Source organism: Cydia fagiglandana, chromosome 20 (assembly GCF_963556715.1).
Source record: "Cydia fagiglandana chromosome 20, ilCydFagi1.1, whole genome shotgun sequence".
NCBI lineage: Eukaryota > Metazoa > Arthropoda > Insecta > Lepidoptera > Tortricidae > Cydia > Cydia fagiglandana.
This window is the reverse complement of record NC_085951.1, coordinates 14372172-14391906: the sequence shown is the minus strand read 5'-3', so window position 1 is coordinate 14391906 and position 19735 is coordinate 14372172. Positions and strand designations below refer to the sequence as shown.

Below are 19735 nucleotides of genomic sequence, written 5' to 3'. Positions count from 1 at the left end.
AACTTGTATAGTTAGAAAGGTCTCTTCCTTCTTCGTCGCGTTATCCCGGCATTTCGCCACGGCTCATGAGAGCCTGGGATCCGCTTGACAACTAATCTCATGTTTTGACGTAGGCACTAGTTTTTACGAAAGAGACTGCCATCTGACCTTCCAACCTAGAGGGTAAACTAGGCCTTATTGGGATTAGTCCGGTTTCCTCACGATGTTTTCCTTCACCGAAAAGCGACTGATAAATATCAAATGATGAATGAACGAGCCGGGGTTTGAACCCGCGACCTCCGGATTGCAAGTCGCACGCTCTCACCGCTAGGCCACCAGCGCTTAGATACTTATAAAGTTATATAATTATATTCCTAAACCTTATTTATTTAGTTCCGATTTTGACATTGACAATCCCACCACGCGCGTGCATGCTCATTTGGATTGTCTAGCCAGGGTAGACTGGGGACAATTGAAACTATTTATGTTTGATGGTCTGTAACTATTTTATTTTTATTTTTACCGTTAGAAATGTATGCGCCTATATTACTAAACATTATTTATTTAGTTCTTCAAGATTGTTTAAAGCTCTATCACCCATGTTATGTCATATAAAAACTAATATAAAATAAGCACTCATAAATGACTATCGGTAAATTAAAATAGCATTAACACAAGGTTAATGCTTTTAAAATCAATCTTAAGTGACCTTAGGTAGATCTTAATAAGTATATCTTTAACTGTATGGATGGTACAGTCGCCATCAGATATATCGGAGCGGCCAAGGTGCTCACAAATATCTGTACACGCCTTTATTGTCAAGGCGTTAGAATGCGTGTTCATTTATTGTGAACACCTTGGCTGCTCCGATATATTTGATGACAATTGCATATTCAGAGAAATACATTGACATATATTTTAGGATTGGCCTTACGAGCAATAAGAATGGGGCCAGTACAGCGGTGTGACACCGCTACAACGCGATTGGTTGATGAGTTCGCATCACGCGCGCGATTGGTCGCAACTAGTTGCGTTGGGCTGCACGATTGGCTCACGTGAGTGACACCGCTGAACTAGTACCATTTTTAGTGCCCGTAAAGCCCGTCCTGAGATATATGTCAATGGAGAAATAAGTTCGGAAGTTTAAGTAGCCAATTCGTCGAATAATTCACGTTAAGTGATTCGCGTTTGACAGTGCAAGGCCACAGTGTACAGAGGTTCAAGGTTCGAATCCGCGAAGTGTGCCAAGGGCATTAGCCAATTGCTTCGATGATTCTGGATGCGTATTGCAAATTTGCAAACCAGTGGACAAAATAAAGGTTGTTTACGTCTGCATTCTAATAATTATTTGAACATATGTTACTTATTCAAAAGCAAACAATAATACTTATTGAACTTTAATTAATTATTAACTGATAATAAACAGCTATCTATATACGTCATTTAGTTTAATAAAAACAATTGTGCTACCTACGCAAAGATTTGCAATTAAAAAATGTTAATATAGTTTGGAAAGCCATTTCCATCAGTAGAAGTCGGCGAAAATTGTAGGCGCGAAGGGTCGGTCTCGCGTACAAAATTTGAATTTCGCGCCTTTTTTTATTGACAAACTAGGATTGCCAGAGTATAGCTTGCTATTTTTACCCGTTCCGATGCCTATAGAGTCGGACAACGCTAAGTTTTCATGCCAACCGCTATGTTAACCATGGAGTTTATTAGGTTTCTAAGACTCCACTCTGTATGTCACCAGGCTGGTATCTCATGAACCGTGATAGACAGTTGAAATTTTCACAGATGAAGTATTTCTGTTGCCGCTATGAAATACTAAAAAATACGACTCGCACTTGCCCGGTTTTATAGGGATATGTATGCATTCTTACTGGCAAGTTTGTGCAAAGCGTGGCCAGAGTCCTGAGCCCACCCCACAGTCCGAACAAAAATCGAAAATATTAAATATAAGCAAGACTCACCCGAAGGCGTCCCATGCATGATCCGCTCGCAATTATAAGCCCAAGCTGAAATCGCCTCCGCCTCGCGCGGCTCGAAATCACCGGGAGGCTCAAAGCTGCCTCGCGCCCGCAGCGCCATCAGCCGTAAGAGTGCGCCCGCGAGGCAGACTGCGAATGAGGCGGAGCTACCGGTCCCAGCGCCAATGGTCAGCTCTGAACCCATGGATATGTCCATGGATTTCACCTGGCAAGATTGGAATTTTAAATAAATTGACAATTTACATAAATGTAGGTACCTCGGCTAAGAAATATACTACTCAGGTTGCTCTGGTTCCTACACTAGGCTCAGCCTGTCTCGTAGGTAACCCAGACCAGAACAAATGTTGTCTTATTGCTTAAAAACCTAACCTACATTCTGGAAAGGGGGAAATAGATTTTAAATTACTTCTGCCTATTAGCTCTATCTTTTAGCTAGGCAGTTTGCTTACATCATTGCCTCGCTTATGGTCTCACTTTAAAGTACTACCTCATTTTATTCTGTTCTAGAATGCCTCGCTTCATTTGGAATTTATTGTCCGCACTCGACAGTTTATTGGATTTTTAAGCCAGAATGCAAATATTTAATGCTTGTCGTGAAACTAAAATACTTATAGTTAAATTAAATTACAATACAAATGAAGTTTTACAACGGAATACGGAAACTATGTAATTTCAATGTGGGGAAGACGCAGAAGGAGCGAAGCTCTTCCTTTATCACTGTGTCTGAACACTCTGAACGACGTACGTATATACAAAAAATAGGAGTATTCCCTTATCAAGGTATTCCCTGCAAAACAATTTTTATGCCAGCCTTCCCCACATACACCTTAGTAGACTAGTTATACGAAAAAGCACCTACTTTGCTAAATCAATTCACGTATCGTTTGCAGAAGTACGTTCAATTACTTAATAGTTTAAAATTAGGATACAACACAATAAAATTTACCTGCAGATTCGTACTCCCAAAAATCCCCGAATACATATAAAGGAAGCTCCTCAAAGAATTCTTCTGGTTGTTCGGCAGCTCATCGAAATTCGGCTTGATCTGATGCAGGAACTCATTGACCTTCCTGAGATGGTTGTCATGGTCCAGATGCCCTGGTATCTTCCACGAGAACTTGCCGGTGACGCCGTGGCAGAGCTGCGGGTTGAAGAGTGCCTTCACAGTTGGGTTGAGGGGTATGGTCTCCTGGAGACCGACGCAGGGTAGGTGGATGTAGACCGCTGGTTCTCCGACGGTTTTGACTTCCTGTAAAGATGGGAGGTGTGAGGGTTTGGTCCAGTGTGGTGTGGGAGCCCGGATGGAGCAGGCATGCGATGGAAAAAGTCGTGAAGCGTAATAGCAAATCCAATTTTTAAGCCATGGTTCCCACTATGATTTTGTATTTATTTATTAATTTTATCATATTATTTAGACTAGTTATAGTACTACCAAGGCACTGCGAAACTGCAAGAAAAAAATACAAATATATATTTTTTAAATAATAATACACATAAAAACAAATACGATGCCTTAGTTTAGCGCGTTATTGTTTAGCTAAATAATGTATTCGTAATTAACAAAATAGTTTCATAAAAATGTTAAAAATTTAACTAAAATAGCTGATAAATAAATAATAAACAGTAATTTGTAAGTGTACAAAAGTAAGTACATTAGAAGTATATTTTTTTTGTAAATTAAGATTTATGTCAGTGTAAAAAGCAGTAACCACGTTACAAAAAATTAAGTATTATGTGTCAGACCCCCGACTTAACTGTATCTAAAAGCTATTGTTTTCTTTTTTATACATGTAAATAATGTCGTTTTTATTATGTGTTTTAGTCTAAGACAAAAAACCTGCATTTGAATCGCATCACAACCTCAGACAAATGTATTCCTCAAGCCGTATTGCACATCATGAATAAAAAACTCATTGTTAATTATTTCAGTGATCACACACAATATAGCAAAAAGCTCTTTCATATCATGCGGGAAACATACAAACATACAATTAACAGCAAGAACATGCCTGCTAATATCATAAATGTGTAAGTAACTCTGTCTGTCTGTCCGTTGCCTCTTCACGCTTAAGCCGCTAAACCGATTTAGATGAAAATTGGTACCTGTGACGTGGAGGTAGATTATATAGTCCGAGGAAGGACAGGATAGTTTTTATCAACCATCATCATCCCACGCGAAAATAACTAATATTTTAATTTAAAAAAAAAAACAAGCGATGCGGAAGGGTGTTCTGCCTTTTCGCAGAACTATTTTTGGCGGAATTTCATTTGCCAACCAACATTTCGCCGACGTTTCACTTTGACAACTAACGATTAGCAAATTTTTGTATGACAACGTTTCAATTGGTAGAATTATTGTAAAGCAGATTATTATAACGCCTCTAAACTTTTGGGAGACTTATCATTTCTCAAATCTTTCACTTGGTCGAACAACTCTTGGACGAATAACGTTTCGTTGAAGCTACAGTTCGCTTTTCATACATTAGGCAAGTTACAAATTAGAAAAAGATACATACCAAAAAATCAAAAATGGCCGTTGTTCGACTTTTTATAATGTATATTTTAATATTTGAAGCCAGTGGCAGCGAGCGAGCGAAGCGAGCGAGCAAGACCTTCCTGGGCAGAGCCGACTTGGATATGGTTAGGTTAGAAGACTAAGGCGGGAGCTTTGCTCCCGCCTTAGTCTTCGAGGTTATTTTTTTTTTCAACAACCTAAAAATTTTAGATTTTAGAGAAAAGTTATTCCTACAAAACGTCCCCCCTTTGGCACAGTCTGACCAAATGAAACAATTTGTAGACAATAAACAACTAAGTGTATATTATGCCAACTAAAACATTCTACGACATGAAAGTTGGCATTTTGAAAATTGGCATTATAAAACACAGACCAAACGTTTAGTTGGTAACTGTACGGTTGGCAAATAAAAAAAAACCATTTGATAAATTGGGAAATGAAAATTCGGCGAAATAAAATTCCGCCAAACGTGAGTTGGGAAGTGATAATCGGCCATACAATTTTCGGCGATAAATAAGAGAACCATGCGGAAGACATATCGTCAGGTGACAAGCAAAACTCACTAATAATTAAAAAAATATTAAACAAAAATCAACTTTATTACATATCGTCAGGTGACAAGCAAAACTCACTAATAATTAAAAAAATATTAAACAAAAATCAACTTTATTAAGTTATCAATATGGTTCATTATGGCTTTTACCTTCGGGTAGTAATTAGTGAGCTTTGGTTGTCACCTGGCGATATCCTAAACTATTTTTTTTCTATTTCAGTCAGAACCATTATTTTATTAACCACATTAATTCCTGTTTTATAAAAAGACAAATATTTCAGTAGATTTATAAAACATAAAATACCTATCATATATTATACTTAAATCTAAGGTGTTATTGACTCGTATAATAAATTAATAATTATTAACTATTTAAATAAGTATTATAAATACAGACAGACTTTACTACCTTGGCGTTATTGTTTAGGTACCTATATATTTATAATGGAATAAGTGACGTATTTGAGTACTTATTCGAACATGTGGTACTTATTCAAAAGTAAACAATAATAATAATAATTAAATTAATCAATAACAGTCTCCTATAGACGTCATGTTAAACTAACAGAGTATAAAACAATTTACCCACATTTACCTACGTAAGGTAACAATAGTCGAAGTTATTTATTTATTTCTTTTAGTACAAACTATAAAGAAACCTTTTTTTTTCAACGTTTTTAAAACTTAATACCTGCATTAGACTTCCAGATTGAGACTAATCAATGCTAAAATTTTCTTTTAGATTCTAAAGTAATTATGCGATCAAGAATATAACTGTCAAAATGTTGCAATGATTTTCGATTTTGCTCAAATTTTATATGCTATTTTACTAAAACTGTCTGAAATTACATTGGGTACTATGTATTTCATGGAAGGTTAGTCAACACATTTAAAACCAGCCTTAAGGGTGCTCTTCGCTACAAAGCGGAAAACACCAATTATCAGCTACTAGCAGCTACTTTTGACTGCATTAAATTAGTCGACTTCAAAGACAATAATTAAAATCTAACTGGGTGCCAAGTTCTGCAGATTAGCATATAACTTGCAGTCCTTGCAGATAAAAATAAATGACTTTCTCAGATTTTTTAGAAATTAATTACGTGTAAAATGAAAACGTCGGGAATGTTTTATTTAAATTGCTAATTGCAATACAGTAGCCATTTGTACGATAATGTGATATGTTTGCAAGTCGATGGATGGTTGTATGTCAGATGTGTCTGCGGTACTGTGAGATGATGGACGAAAATTGATTGTGATCTGATTCCTAAATTGTGTAAATACATTAGGGATCATCCATTAATTACGTCACACGAATTTCTAGGTTTTTTGACCGCTCCCCCCCTCCTTGTCACACTTGGCCACATTTTGCAAATCCCTCCCCACCTGGTGTGACGTCACATTTTAGGCAATTTTGTTTCCAACGAAATCGGCAATACTAACTATGCATTATTTTTTTAATAAAAAAAAATTTGGTAAAAGAAATATTAGTAATTTTATAACACAAAACCAATTAGGAACGAAAATTACCTACATCCAAAACCTCATTATTTAAATGTACAGCGAATAAAAATATATATATATAAATTTTCGGTTACTGATGAATAGTGATGAAGTTAATATGACGTCACAATGTTTGTGACTCCCCCCTCCCCCATGTCACAACATGTCACATTTTCTTGACCCCCTCCCACCCCCTAACCGTGTGACGTAATTTATGGATGACCCATAATTTGTATTCTGTAATCTGATGTGTACAGTGATTTGGTTTCGACTGTAATGAATGCTGTATATTATGTTTTTCAAATAAAATAAAATAAATGAGGATGGCCGGTAATAAGGTGAAGATAATTTATTTTTGGGTCATACACAGTTTTTAGCAAACTCGTTCGCGTCTTTCCAGAAGACATCGCAAATTTAAGGGAACCTAAGCAAATTTTAATACGCGGCACCTTTACAGGCATTTTTACAGGCGGATAATTTTTTTTAAGAAAAACGGAATATCTATGTACCAGAGTCGTTAACTTTGATTGTAACTAAAACTTGTTTGACCCTTTTGAATCACCCTAGTCAAAGAAATAAATAAATAAATAAGTTTTTGGCAAAAATTTCATTTTTGTTACAACCTTTTGTCGTTGACTCTACTTTTCTTTCCACAGGCAACTAATACTCATCGAGACAATTCTAAAAACCCCTAAGGTTGCGTTGTTTTATCACAGAGTTCCTATGTCCACCGCCTGTCTCCTTCATCAGATGCATTCTGGCCCGACTTACACATGTATGCAAATCTTCATCTTCATCGAAAACCGGAATGTGGGTGAAATTTAACTTGCAAGATTTGACCCGTATAAATATAGTTCGTGTTTTTAGCATTAGAAATAAGGTAAACAAAAACAATCTTGATGTGTCTTTTAATTGAAAAACACATTTTAAAAATAAGTTACGGCAAATATGTAACAATTATGTATCTAATACGATCATTTATATTCTTCTGCTTTCATAATAGTAACTGATTTTTAAAAAGCGTTTTTCAACTAAAATACATGTCAAGATCGCTTACCTTCTTTCAAGTTCTTTCTAATGCTAAAAAAAACTAAATATAGGTAAACACCAGCGTCTACTGTAGGTAATGTAGGTACTGTGCTACGAGGGGAGAATTTCTGCCCGATCCGAACTTTAATATACGTCTAATTAATAGATATAGAAACGATATGGATTAGATGTGTCAGTGTCAAAAGTGACGTTGCGAGTTAAGAAAAAGCTTGTAAAAAACATACCTTTATAACGATGGAACTCCTCAGCCCCAGGCTGACAGCGATAGCCGTTTTCCCATAAACCACCGCATGTTCCCCATGCAATATCACCTTCCCCGGCGCCGATACGCTCACGGTATACAAATTCTCTCCGCTCAACATTTTCAATTAAAAAAAAGACTACTTTTTTAAATTCTCATTTTATTCTAGTACATTATTGTTGAGCCTTCCACTGGTCGGGCGTGAGAGTTTTCTGCGTGAATGCGTGTATCTCCTTCAGCTCGTCCTGGAGAACTGAGTTGACGAGTCTGTTGGCAAAGAATATATACATTAGCGAGCTTCAATTGTTTTTTTTAATGGGGTTCAGATATACACAACCGGACTCCATATGAATCATATCATACAGGATATACACGGTGTTTATTTAGTCATCTGCAATAATTTTCGGGCTGAATATATTATATAATTTATATAGGTTATACTGAGTAACTTTTACTATGGGACCAACATCACGCGTAAACAATTTTATTCTCCCATAGAAAATGTCAAGGTCAGACAGCCAGAATGTATGGAACAGAGGGGGAGGTCACAATAATAATGTCTTCCGAATTGTGTTTGTATCAGTGGCTGCAGAACCCTGACTGAACTGAGCATAATAATCAGATATGCTCCATTTTTTTATCATTCGAAAAAGTTTGAAAATGACCTTTCAACTTCGCGATATAATCAAGGAAAACAGTTTATAAAGAAAAGTATGATCATATCATTTTACTGTTCAAAGTATTGACGCAGTTCGAAACTATACAATGTAATCCTTTTGTCATGAAAAAAATTATAATAACAAAACGTGTTTACGATGAAAAAATAAGTCTGATTATTAGTTCAGTTCGTTTTGTATAGTCAGCACCAGTGTAGTATCTATGTTTAATTTATAAAATAATGGAGAAACCAAAAATTCATGACCTTATAGTTCGCTTTTTTTTAGGATTAGAAAGAACTTGCAAGAAGGTAAGCGATCTTGACATGTCTTTTAATTGAAAAACGCTTTTTAAAAATCAACAACTATTACTTATGAAAGCAGAAGAATATTAATGATCGTATTAGATTCATAATTGTTACATATTTGCCGTAACTTAATTTTTAAAATGTGTTTTTCAATTAAAAAGACACATCAAAATTGTTTACCTTATTACTAATGCTAAAAAAAACGAACTATAGGCAGGATTAACTCAGGGTCCTAGGACATCGATCGGCTCACGGCTATACCGGGGGCCCAGTGATTACCAGTCTGCCGGACGATATCGGCCTGTCTGTTGAACGCAAAATGTGACAGCTCCGAACAACTGACAGGTTGATATCGTCCGGCGAACTGGTAATCTGTGGGCCCCTAAATCTTTGGTACGATTTCCACCGCGCTGAATATCGTGACTATCCACTTTGAATTAATCTATAATAAGAAATATTCTATATTTCCGTGTTCTTATAACCCGGCAACCTTCAAATCAAGAGTGAACAGGCACATTCTGGGCGAGCGAGCTCCATCGTAGGCCACGTCTACGCCTCGGCTAGTCTGTCTGTCTAGCTAGTCTGAGTAAGCCCATTCATAATAAAAAAAAAACTCGTATCTTGTTCTGTCAATCAAAAGAAAAATGTGGTAACTATGTATGGGATGCATACAGAGTTACTGCGTTTTAACTTTGAGTATAGCAGTGCGAAATACTAGATTTATTCAAAGTAATGACGGTATTAATATGCAATATACATATTAAAAAAACCGGTCAAGTGCGAGTAGGACTCGCGTTTCTAGGGTTCCGTACATCGCGCTCCGACTCACGCTTGACTGCACATTTCTACCAAATTTCAACTAAATTGGTCCAGTAGTTTCCGAGAAAATAGGCTGTGACAGACGGACAGACAGACAGACGCACGAGTGATCCTATAAGTCCGTTTTTTCCTTTTGAGGTACGGAACCCTAAAAAGTAGCTGCCAGCGAAGCTAGTTCACCGAAAACACATCAGGAACAAATCCCCAAGTTCATCACACAAATAAATGCCTTTAAAATAGCGGTTTTCACTCACGTCCGCGTAAATTACTTTTCACCACACCAGCTCGGAAAGGCTTTGCACTTCAAAAACTGATAGCAAAGTTGCGTTTTATTCACATGTGAGGCAAAGTAATCAAATGCAAATTTTGAGTTGTTTTCTTATGTTTGCTGGTAGAATTGACTTTTAAATGATGATTTTGAATGATAAATACTTAATAACATTCATTTGGATTTGATTTGGTTTGATTTTGTCTGATATTTTACATTTAATATTTGCTTAGGGTTGGTGTGGTGAAAAATTTTGTGTTTCACTCGGGGGCAAATTTTGTTTAACCCTCGTGCTTTGAAACCCTCGCAACGCTCAAGATTCCATTTTTCGAACCACTCGCTACGCTCGTGGTTCAATTTTGGAATCTTTCGCTTGCTCGGGTATCAATATTAGCACGAGCGGTTAAACAACAACTTTGCCCCCTTGTAAAACAAATAACTATTCTATACATCTCGCTTGCACGAATATGCAAGTACGAGCGAGATGCATAGAAAGTAAGTTACGTAGAGTGCGTAGACGTAAGCGAATATGTCAAAACTAGTGGTAGCGGTACAGATCGCCAAAGAAAACATTCTATAATAATCTTATAATGAACACTATCCAATACAAGACGTTTTATTTCATTATCCACATTAAATTGAGCCTCAGAAAACAAAGATACTTAATCAACCAATAATAAGCCTTATCTAATTGCGTTACGGTATAAATTCTCAGTTAAATAATGCTTCTTGTGATCTAAATTGTTTGGTCTGTGAATGGTGTATGTGAGAACAAACACGTATAAGCTTAATTCATTTCAATAAGATAACTAATTACATATAGGGTTTTTAGGGTTCCGTACCCAAAAGGTAAAACGGGACCCTATTACTAAGACTCTACTGTCCGTCCGTCCGTCCGTCTGTCCGTCCGTCCGTCCGTCTGTCACCAGGCTGTATCTCACGAACCGTGATAGCTAGACAGTTGAAATTTTCACAGATGATGTATTTCTGTTGCCGCTATAACAACAAATACTAAAAACAGAATAAAATAAAGATTTAAGTAGGGCTCCCATACAACAAACGAGATTTTTGACCAAAGTTAAGCAACGTCGGGCGGGGTCAGTACTGGGATGGGTGACCGTTTTTTTTGCCTTTTTTTTGCATTATGGTACGGAACCCTTCGTGCGCGAGTCCGACTCGCACTTGCCCGGTTTTTTTATATATAAAAGGTAGCATGAAGGTATATTGTCCCTACTTAAAAAAAACCTCGTATCTCACACCTGCTAATCAAAGTCAGGCGTGGCTCACTCCGCGATTTCGTCGCTTTGCTACAGGTAGCTAAAAGTACATCCGTTCCACCCCTGTTTTGGGGAAAGCCATAAGCCGCGCGTGGCGCTGTCGCCACCTAGCGGCCATATCTGTGCTGATCGTAACAGACGCGTTTTGTTAGAGAGTGAGTCTTCTATTATTTATTCTATGTCAAAGTTGAAACACTAGAAACGCATTAACTCTACATGCATCACATACATAGTTACTACATTTTTCCTTTCATTGATAGAAGAAGGTACAAGTAGTGATGAGATGTTTATAGGATAGTACCTACACCTACTACTCTATATATACGTTCGATTTCGAATATTTCGATGCTTATTTGTGGATTTTCATCAGAGAAGGGTCCTGCTATGCTTCATTGGCAATAAGGACCTTTCTATCAGAATTTCTGTTGGAATCTCAGATAAAAAGGACTTTATTGTACATGAAGCATAAGGACCTTTCCGTGATGGAAAGCCACATTTTACCTGTGGCGCGCCAGCAAAGGCTTCCCCTGGAACTTGTCGGAGACGATCAGAGCTGAGAACTTGGCGCCACAGCCGTCACTCTCGTCCGTCACTACCTGGAACAATATATTATATTAGGGCTTTGCCTGTTATGAAGGATGTTCAATAGATGGCGCTGTCGTATTGCTAAAACGCGCTGCTAAAGAATGTATGTCTACATTAATAAATAAGTCGCAATTAAAAAACTTGTCAATGTACTCGTAATGTAGGCCTATTACCGAAGTAAGTTTTGACAAAATATATAGACAAGTTCCGAATTTAAAGGGAAGATTGCCAAGTCTCGTAGTACCTATAGATATAATATAAGTAATAAAATTCATTAATATTTTAAAAGGATAATTACACAGAAAAAGTATTACAATCAGGGACCAAAACCAAAATGTTTCTGTTTAGCCCAATGTTTGACTGGTAGAGACTACAGGCAACCATTGCTACTATCTTGTACCTATTTTTATACAGCTGAAGAAGATGGCGCTGTTACCCCATAGTGAACGTGGACATACAGTACCATCTTTTGCCACGGATAAATATTTCACAACACTTGTAGTTGTTGTGTTATGTGTTGTAGTCTGCGCGAGCTCCGAATTGAGAACTGGCGAGACACGGCACAGGACCGGGATCAGTGGTAAGCAGTCGTGTTGGAAGCCAAGACACACTTTGGGTCGCTGTGCCAGAGGAGTAAGTAGTAAGTAAGTACTTGTAGTCTCATATATAATGTTTTCTAATCTCATACTTGGGTCGACGCCGTCCTGTAGGTCGTCCTAAGTATCGGGGGGCGGATCGAGTGGAGGCAGATCTCCGGAAGCTCGGCGTCCGTCAGTGAAAACTAGCGTGAATCCGAGCACCGAGTAAAATGGCGTGATCTTGTGTTGGAGGCCATGACTCGTTTTGGGTCATCACGCCAAACTAGTAAGTAGTAGTTTCTAGTCTCAAAATCCTGTCTACGACAATAGCCACAATAGGTATCGTCTATAGAATATGTAATCGACCGTTCACGTGCCGTTCCGTTCCGCGAATCGCGAATGTTCAATTCGATCAATTGGCGGACAATCAGACGACCCAAATTCGGGGGCAGTGTGCCACGGGGCTCTGGATGTGACCCATAAATTATTATGTTTGTTTGGGTTGTTGACTAATTACGTTCTGACTAAATAAGTTCTTATGATTTTCATAGTGCGAGTTTAGTCGCAGAACGAAGGAAATATTGAAATTCGATAAAAAATTTAAATATGTAATTTTTCTCTTCTTAATTAGTTGGATGGAAATAAACAGTAAATGCATACAGTATGTGTCTGACCATGGGGCTTTAACTCCAGGGCTTGATTTTACTCGCTAAACTAAGCTACTTTTACTATGGGACCAACCCTAAAATCGGGGATTTTTTTTTGGCTTTTCCATAGAAAACGTCGACGTCTAATCAGCCAAAATGTATGAAAAAGTAAAAAAAAAATTCGGGATTTCGGGGTTAGTGCCATAATAAAAGTAGCTCAGTTTAGTGAGTAGAATTGAGCCCTGGATTTAAAGCCCCATGGTCAGTATAAAACAACCCTGGCCCTGTATAAAACAACGTAAATACTTTCGTGAATAGCACGCAATGTCCAAAATGGTTAAGGATGACTCGAGTATATCGTCGAACAAACAATGTATTTCATTGATTTCATTCCTTTTGCGAAGAAACAAATAAAGAAACAAATTTTACGTAGGTACCTAGGTGGGTACGGTAAAATTAACAGTTCAATTATTCTAATTATATCGCTTTACACAATCCTGTGTAAGTTTTACACCACAATGTGAATACGACATTATCACACGTCAGTCTACACTATTCCTGGATACCACGTTACACAAACACTTCGCTATGAGGAAAATTCTCTAATAGGTAGCTTATATAAACTATATAAACATGTGTTAAAAAAGGTAATAAAGCGAGTCGGTCGGCATTGACTTTGACCAATCTCAAGGCCGGCGTTAAGGTGATATCGGAATGTGTACATTGTATACTGTACGCTGTATACAGTGTGGAAAGAGAAGTCGGGCCCTGGAGGGAAACTACCTGTCGAGGACTGATATAAGGTTTTATATGTTATTTACTTTTTATATATTTTGTCTATGTTTTATGGTATTTTGTTTTACCTTTTGTTTTTTGTTTTTTGTTGTCATTAAATGCTGTTTGAAAGCCCAGCTTTTTCGTTTGCTCCCAAAATTTTAGCTATCGAAGTGGAAATTGTCCTGGATTCCGGGACACTACCTTAAATCCTTAAGCTGGCTCATTTTACTTAAAGGAGACTTGACATGTCTACATATATGTCTTCGGCCGGCAACCCCTTTCGTCCCGGCCTCTGTAGTAATGTACTATTGTATCTCCCACTACAACTATATATGTAGGTATGACAAGTGAGAAAAAGCGTTTTGGAATTAAGAATGATTTATATTTCATTGTGTAACCATACTGACATTTCATAATCTGTGATACACAAAAAAACGTTATATATATCATGCCATTAATTCCCATTGTTCTCATCTTTAGGAAAATTCTTGATCCAATAGATTTCCCAGTGATTTACCCACTATTTACCATTCAGCACACATGTAGACTCCGCATCTGATTGGTCGGGTGACCCATAAGGAAACAATTGAATTGAACTATCAATGACGATGCAGCTGCAGAGTACTATTCAAGTGCATACCTACGCTACATAAAATCACGGCTGATACGATGCATTGTTATTGATAAGAATAAAAACCTGCCAAGCCGACGAATTTATTCATACAATGTAGCCTAATTTTCTAGGAACTTTTCAAATATTGTCAGTACCAAGCAATTGACTGGGCTTTTACGATTTGAAAATACGTCAGGAAAAGACCTGTTGATTTAAAATATATGATAACTTTTTTCTCTCTTCTCTATCTCTACTCTCTTCTCTATGTTGTCTCTTGTCTATGGGTTCGAATCCCAGTAAGGGCATTTATTTGTGTGATGAACACTAATATTTGTTCCTGAGTCATGGGTGTTTTCTATGTATATAAGTATGTATTTATCTATATAAGTATGTATATCGTCGCCTAGTACCCATAGTACAAGCTTTGCTTAGTTTGGGGCTAGGTTGATCTGTGTAAAAATGTCCCCGATATTTATTTATTTTATTTTATTTATGTAAGCAATACAAAAGTGTTACTAAGGATACCTAATTACACAATAATTTTGACAAACAACATGCAACTTAAACCATTGAAGATAAGTACATACATCGTCATAAAATTTGTAAAACTGCGCTATAATAATAATAAACGATTTTCGAAAATTCAACCCCTATGCGAGCGAACTTGAGATTGATATTTTGAATTTTAATAAGTTGCGAACGTAGGCTGACAATGACAATCATCATTATCATCATCTCAGCCACGAGACGTCCACTGCTGAACATAGGCCTCCCCCTTATAAGTAATGCCATAATCGCCACGCTTGGCAGGCGGGTTGGCGATCGCAGTCGAGTACACCGAATTTGAGGGACGCTGCTGCCCGTCCACCGGTGGTCTTGGACGTAGTTTAAGGACATACCCGGGTCCTATATGACAATGACAATATACATGTATAAAGCGCCGTATTAAGTACCCTATACCTATCAAGGAACAGGAAGGTAGAACTCTTCACAGTTTTATTTCACAACAGGCCTGTAGCCTAAACCCGTCTCTGCGGACTGCAAGCTATTTATGCTCCACAAAATCCCCTGTCATGCGACCTTGGCCTTCAAGTCCCGCATTCCAAGTTCATGCACACAAAACAAAAAACTAAATATGAATGTGCAATGTTGAAAAACCCGGGCAAGTGCGAGTCGGACTCGCGCACTAAGGGTTCCCGTACCATAATGCAAAAAAGGCAAAAAAAAACGGTCACCCATCCATCCACTGACCCCGCCCGACGTTGCTTAACTTCGGTCAAAAATCACGTTTGTTGTATGGGAGCCCCACTTAAATCTTTATTTTATTCTGTTTTTAGTATTTGTTGTTATAGCGGCAACAGAAATACATCATCTGTGAAAATTTCAACTGTCTAGCTATCACGGTTCGTGAGATACAGCCTGGTGACAGACGGACGGACGAACGGACAGCAGTCTTAGTAATAGGGTCCCGTTTTACCCTTTGGGTACGGAACCCTAAAAACTTGTAAGCAACGGCGTAATCATGAGGACACTGCCGGTTGTACTATTAGTTATTCTGTGACACTGCCTCGATTCTATTTAAAGATTTGGACAGTAAGCGCAAAACACTTCGTTCGTTCGTCTATTTTGGCTTTTACCATTTGTCCTGTAAAGGGGCCCACTGATTACCAGTTCGCCGGACGATATCAGCCTGTCAGTTAAAAATTTGACAGCTCGGAACAACTGACAGGCTGATATCGTCCGGCGAATTGGTAATATGTGGGCCCCTTTAACTTATAAAATAAGCTAACTTTGTAAGGTACACCGGTTCTAATTTAAACCATTTTTAAATGGTATAAACTTGCATTTCTTTTTTTTTCTGTCTTGACACGACAAATACAAGATAATGTGTAGATCTTTATGAGCATTTCGCTCGCTTAGTTACTTCTGCTGTAAGCATAAATGTCGTAATGTTCGACTACAAGGTGTCTGAGTTTAAACGGTGACTCACTAAAGGAAATAATGTGAAAGTGTGTCCGAATCTCAATTATAGAGAAACTGAGAACATGACATTGATGCCCGCTAGTCCTTGAGGCGTTAACTTGACACTTCAAAAGTTTGATAACGCCGCTCTACAATTTCTACTAGTACAATACAATACATACATACATACATCACTGGCTCAGTGACCCAAAGAGGATCTTGGCCTCTGACACAAGAGAGCGCCATTCTGCCCTATTCTGCGCCACTTCACGCCAGTTGGGTATTCCGAGGGCGGACAGGTCTTTTTGGGCTTCGTCACTCCAGCGGTATCTGGGACGCCCAGACGGACGTTTTCCCCCCGGATGCCCCACATACGCTCTTCTCACAGCACGATCCTCCCCCATCCTCTCCAGGTGACCAAGCCAGCGGAGTCGTGTGGCTTTGATCTCGCCAATTGTATTAGGCATCGCAACCAGCTCCTCTAGCTTCCTATTTTTTCTTCGCCTCCAAGTTCCATCCTCCTCTCTGATAGGCCCCAGAATCTTCCGCCAGATTTTCCTCTCCGCCTCAGCTAGTACAATACAATACAATACTCTTTATTGCACACCTCACATACTCGATAGTTTACAATAAATGTACAGTAACAAACAAAGATAATAGAAGTAGTGTCCGACCGAAGGTTCGGTTTCGGTTTCGGTTTCGGCCAGTTTCGGCCAAAAAATCATGTTTCGGCCGTAGTTTCGGTTTCGGCCAAAATACGGCCGAACCTTTCGGCCGGGCCGAAACTTACGAAATGGTACTTCGGACAAAGACCAAAAGTTGGGGAATAAGTAGGACAACAATATTAATATCTAGGTACATATACTGATTCATGTATAGGTGGTATGGGTACCTACATAATTTAATTGGTTTATTATAAAACACAATTCCACTAGTGAGGGCGCCACTGGACGGTCGACTCAGTCTTAAGAGGCTGTCAATACCTATAACGCGCACACTGTCTAATTGTATCGGAGTGAATGAGATAGCACTGTCGCACGTAGCCGTTGGCCGAGTATCCGCTCGGCCCGAGTCGAACGATGTCTTTTTCGCTCTTATTCAATCACTTATTCAGTCATTTTCCTATCTACCTCTAATGACAAATTTTAAGCGAGGCTAAAGGTTACGCTCAACTAGTGCTGCAAAGTTGATTTTCTCAATAGTTAATATTTTGCGAGGCTGAACAGCTGACTATTGATTAAAACGAAGAAAAAACCCTTAAAAGTGCCCCCAGTGCAGTTTTTCATACGAATGCTTAGCCTCACTTTTTACCTCAATTTACCATTGGTTTGCGTTCCACATGTCCTCTACTTCAGCTTAGCCTTTGGCCTCGCTGCGCCATGCTCAGCCTGCGGTCTCGCTTTTTAATACAATGGACATTGGTTGGAGTCTGTGCTCAACTACTTATTTTGAAGCCTGAAGCACGGCTTTGACTTCGCATGAAAGTTCGCCTCACTGGGGCACTTCGGACTTTTAGGCCCAGGTGAAGATCGGTACCCGGCCTTGCGATATTATTAACAAAAAATTTCGCGCTCGCTGCGCTCGCGTTTTTGGTTGACACTGTAATCACTGTATCTACATGTTAGCTTGACTGGTGAATGAATAGAGTTACACCAAGAAAATTCTGCAATGTTTTTGATAGCATACGCAGTGCAACTAGTGCAAATGTTATTTATACGTCTTATTTCATAGAAGTTTTGACGTTTAAAATAACACTTGCATTGCGTGTGTTATCAAAATCGTTGCAGAATTATCTTGGTCTAACTGTAGTAATTTTCTTAAAAAACTGCTTAAGTAACATAAATTTCAAGGACATTGGGTGTTGACAGTCCCATAATATGTGTGTAAAAGCGGTTTTATGACATTTTTTCAACGATTCTAACAAGTCTACAAAAGTTTCGGTTTCGGTTTCGGTTTCGGCCGAAACTAGAGCCAAAGCCGAACATTCGGTTTCGGTTTCGGTTTCGGCAAAAAAACATGTTTCGGTCGGACACTAAATAGAAGTAACAACAGGCTGATACTAGCCTACATTGTCAAAATTCAAGTTTTTGTGTGGTCGTGCACGCGAAAGGACGTCAAGTGCTGCCAACCCTAATAATCGCTCGGAGCAATGCTGAGCCGAATGGAGCCGAATTTGCCCGAAAGGAGGAGTGTCTCCCCACTGATAAAACCAAAAACCGGGCAAGTGCGAGTCAGACTCGCGCACGAAGGGTTCCGTACCATAATGCAAAAAACAAAACAAAAAAAAAAGCAAAAAAGAATCGGTCACCCATCCAAGTACTGACCCCGCCCGACGTTGCTTAACTTTGGTCAAAAATCACGTTTGTTGTATGGGAGCCCCATTTAAATCTTTATTTTATTCTGTTTTTAGTATTTGTTGTTATAGCGGCAACAGAAATACATCATCTGTGAAAATTTCACCTGTCTAGCTATCACGGTTCGTGAGATACAGCCTGGTGACAGACGGACGGACGGACGGACGGACGGACGGACAGCGAAGTCTTAGTAATAGGGTCCCGTTTTACCCTTTGGGTACGGAACCCTAAAAATAAGGTTTTAGGTTAAGTGTGACCCAGGAGGCGCTACCATGATCTTCAAAGTTGATCAACCCATTTTTACTATGCAGGCATGTAACTCACCTTCGTATTTAAACTGATGAGGTAAATAATTCATCATAAATCACCATAATCCGATTCTAAGGCCAAAAACTATCAAAATCATCGTAATATTGTGACATATTTTTTTATTTTTTCACCAAAGAAGCTTGCCTTAGTATTGCTTCTTTATAAGTAGCGTATCTCTATGGACATTCAGTCGCACTTATGCCCTTTTTTGTAAAAAAAAATTGGGTTAACTTTCTTCTTTACCTTGTAGTTACAAAGTAAAGTTTACTTGTGGACAGTTGCTATCGAGTTAGCCCCTCAACCATACATTTACTGGTTCAATAATACACCTTAACTTGAATGGTTTAAAGTTGAATTTCGTACGCACGCGTTTAACGCAGTAGTAGTCGCGTATTATGTGCATTTTGATTAATAATTTAGGCCAAATTGATCTTGGCCGAGTTTAAGTATTAAATTCAAGTATAAATAACACGCTATATTACAAATCTAGAACTAACCGGTTTTTAAGAGGCGTGTTTAATTTGATATAAAGTTTACTAATTGTTTATTATGCAAATAAGTAACAATTGTTAAGGTCAAATATTAGCAGCCTGCATGTAAGAGAGTTCTGCAACTTCTTCAGGTTATGCACCTTGGAGGATATAACCAACGGAGACGCCATGTCTAAAATTTTCGGTACAAAATAGTCTGCCGTTTTTTGCGGGGGAGGGGCACATCAAATGTATAGGTACGTCATGTCAGATAAACGTCAGTCCA

At 38.4% G+C, this 19735-nt stretch overlaps 1 protein-coding gene across 1 annotated transcript in view; it reads right to left on the bottom strand.

Moving 5' to 3' along the window:
• Positions 1–19735, bottom strand: part of LOC134674472 (mevalonate kinase) — a 31832-nt gene that overhangs the window by 10477 nt on the left and 1620 nt on the right. Inside the window, exons 2-5 of the mRNA XM_063532559.1 lie at positions 11656–11750; positions 7810–8093; positions 2914–3216; positions 1950–2172 (exon numbers count right to left, since the gene is read on the bottom strand). Of these exons, the coding sequence (XP_063388629.1) occupies positions 1950–2172; positions 2914–3216; positions 7810–7947 (664 nt within the window). The 5' untranslated portion in view covers positions 7948–8093; positions 11656–11750. The remainder of the gene's footprint in view (positions 1–1949; positions 2173–2913; positions 3217–7809; positions 8094–11655; positions 11751–19735) is intronic.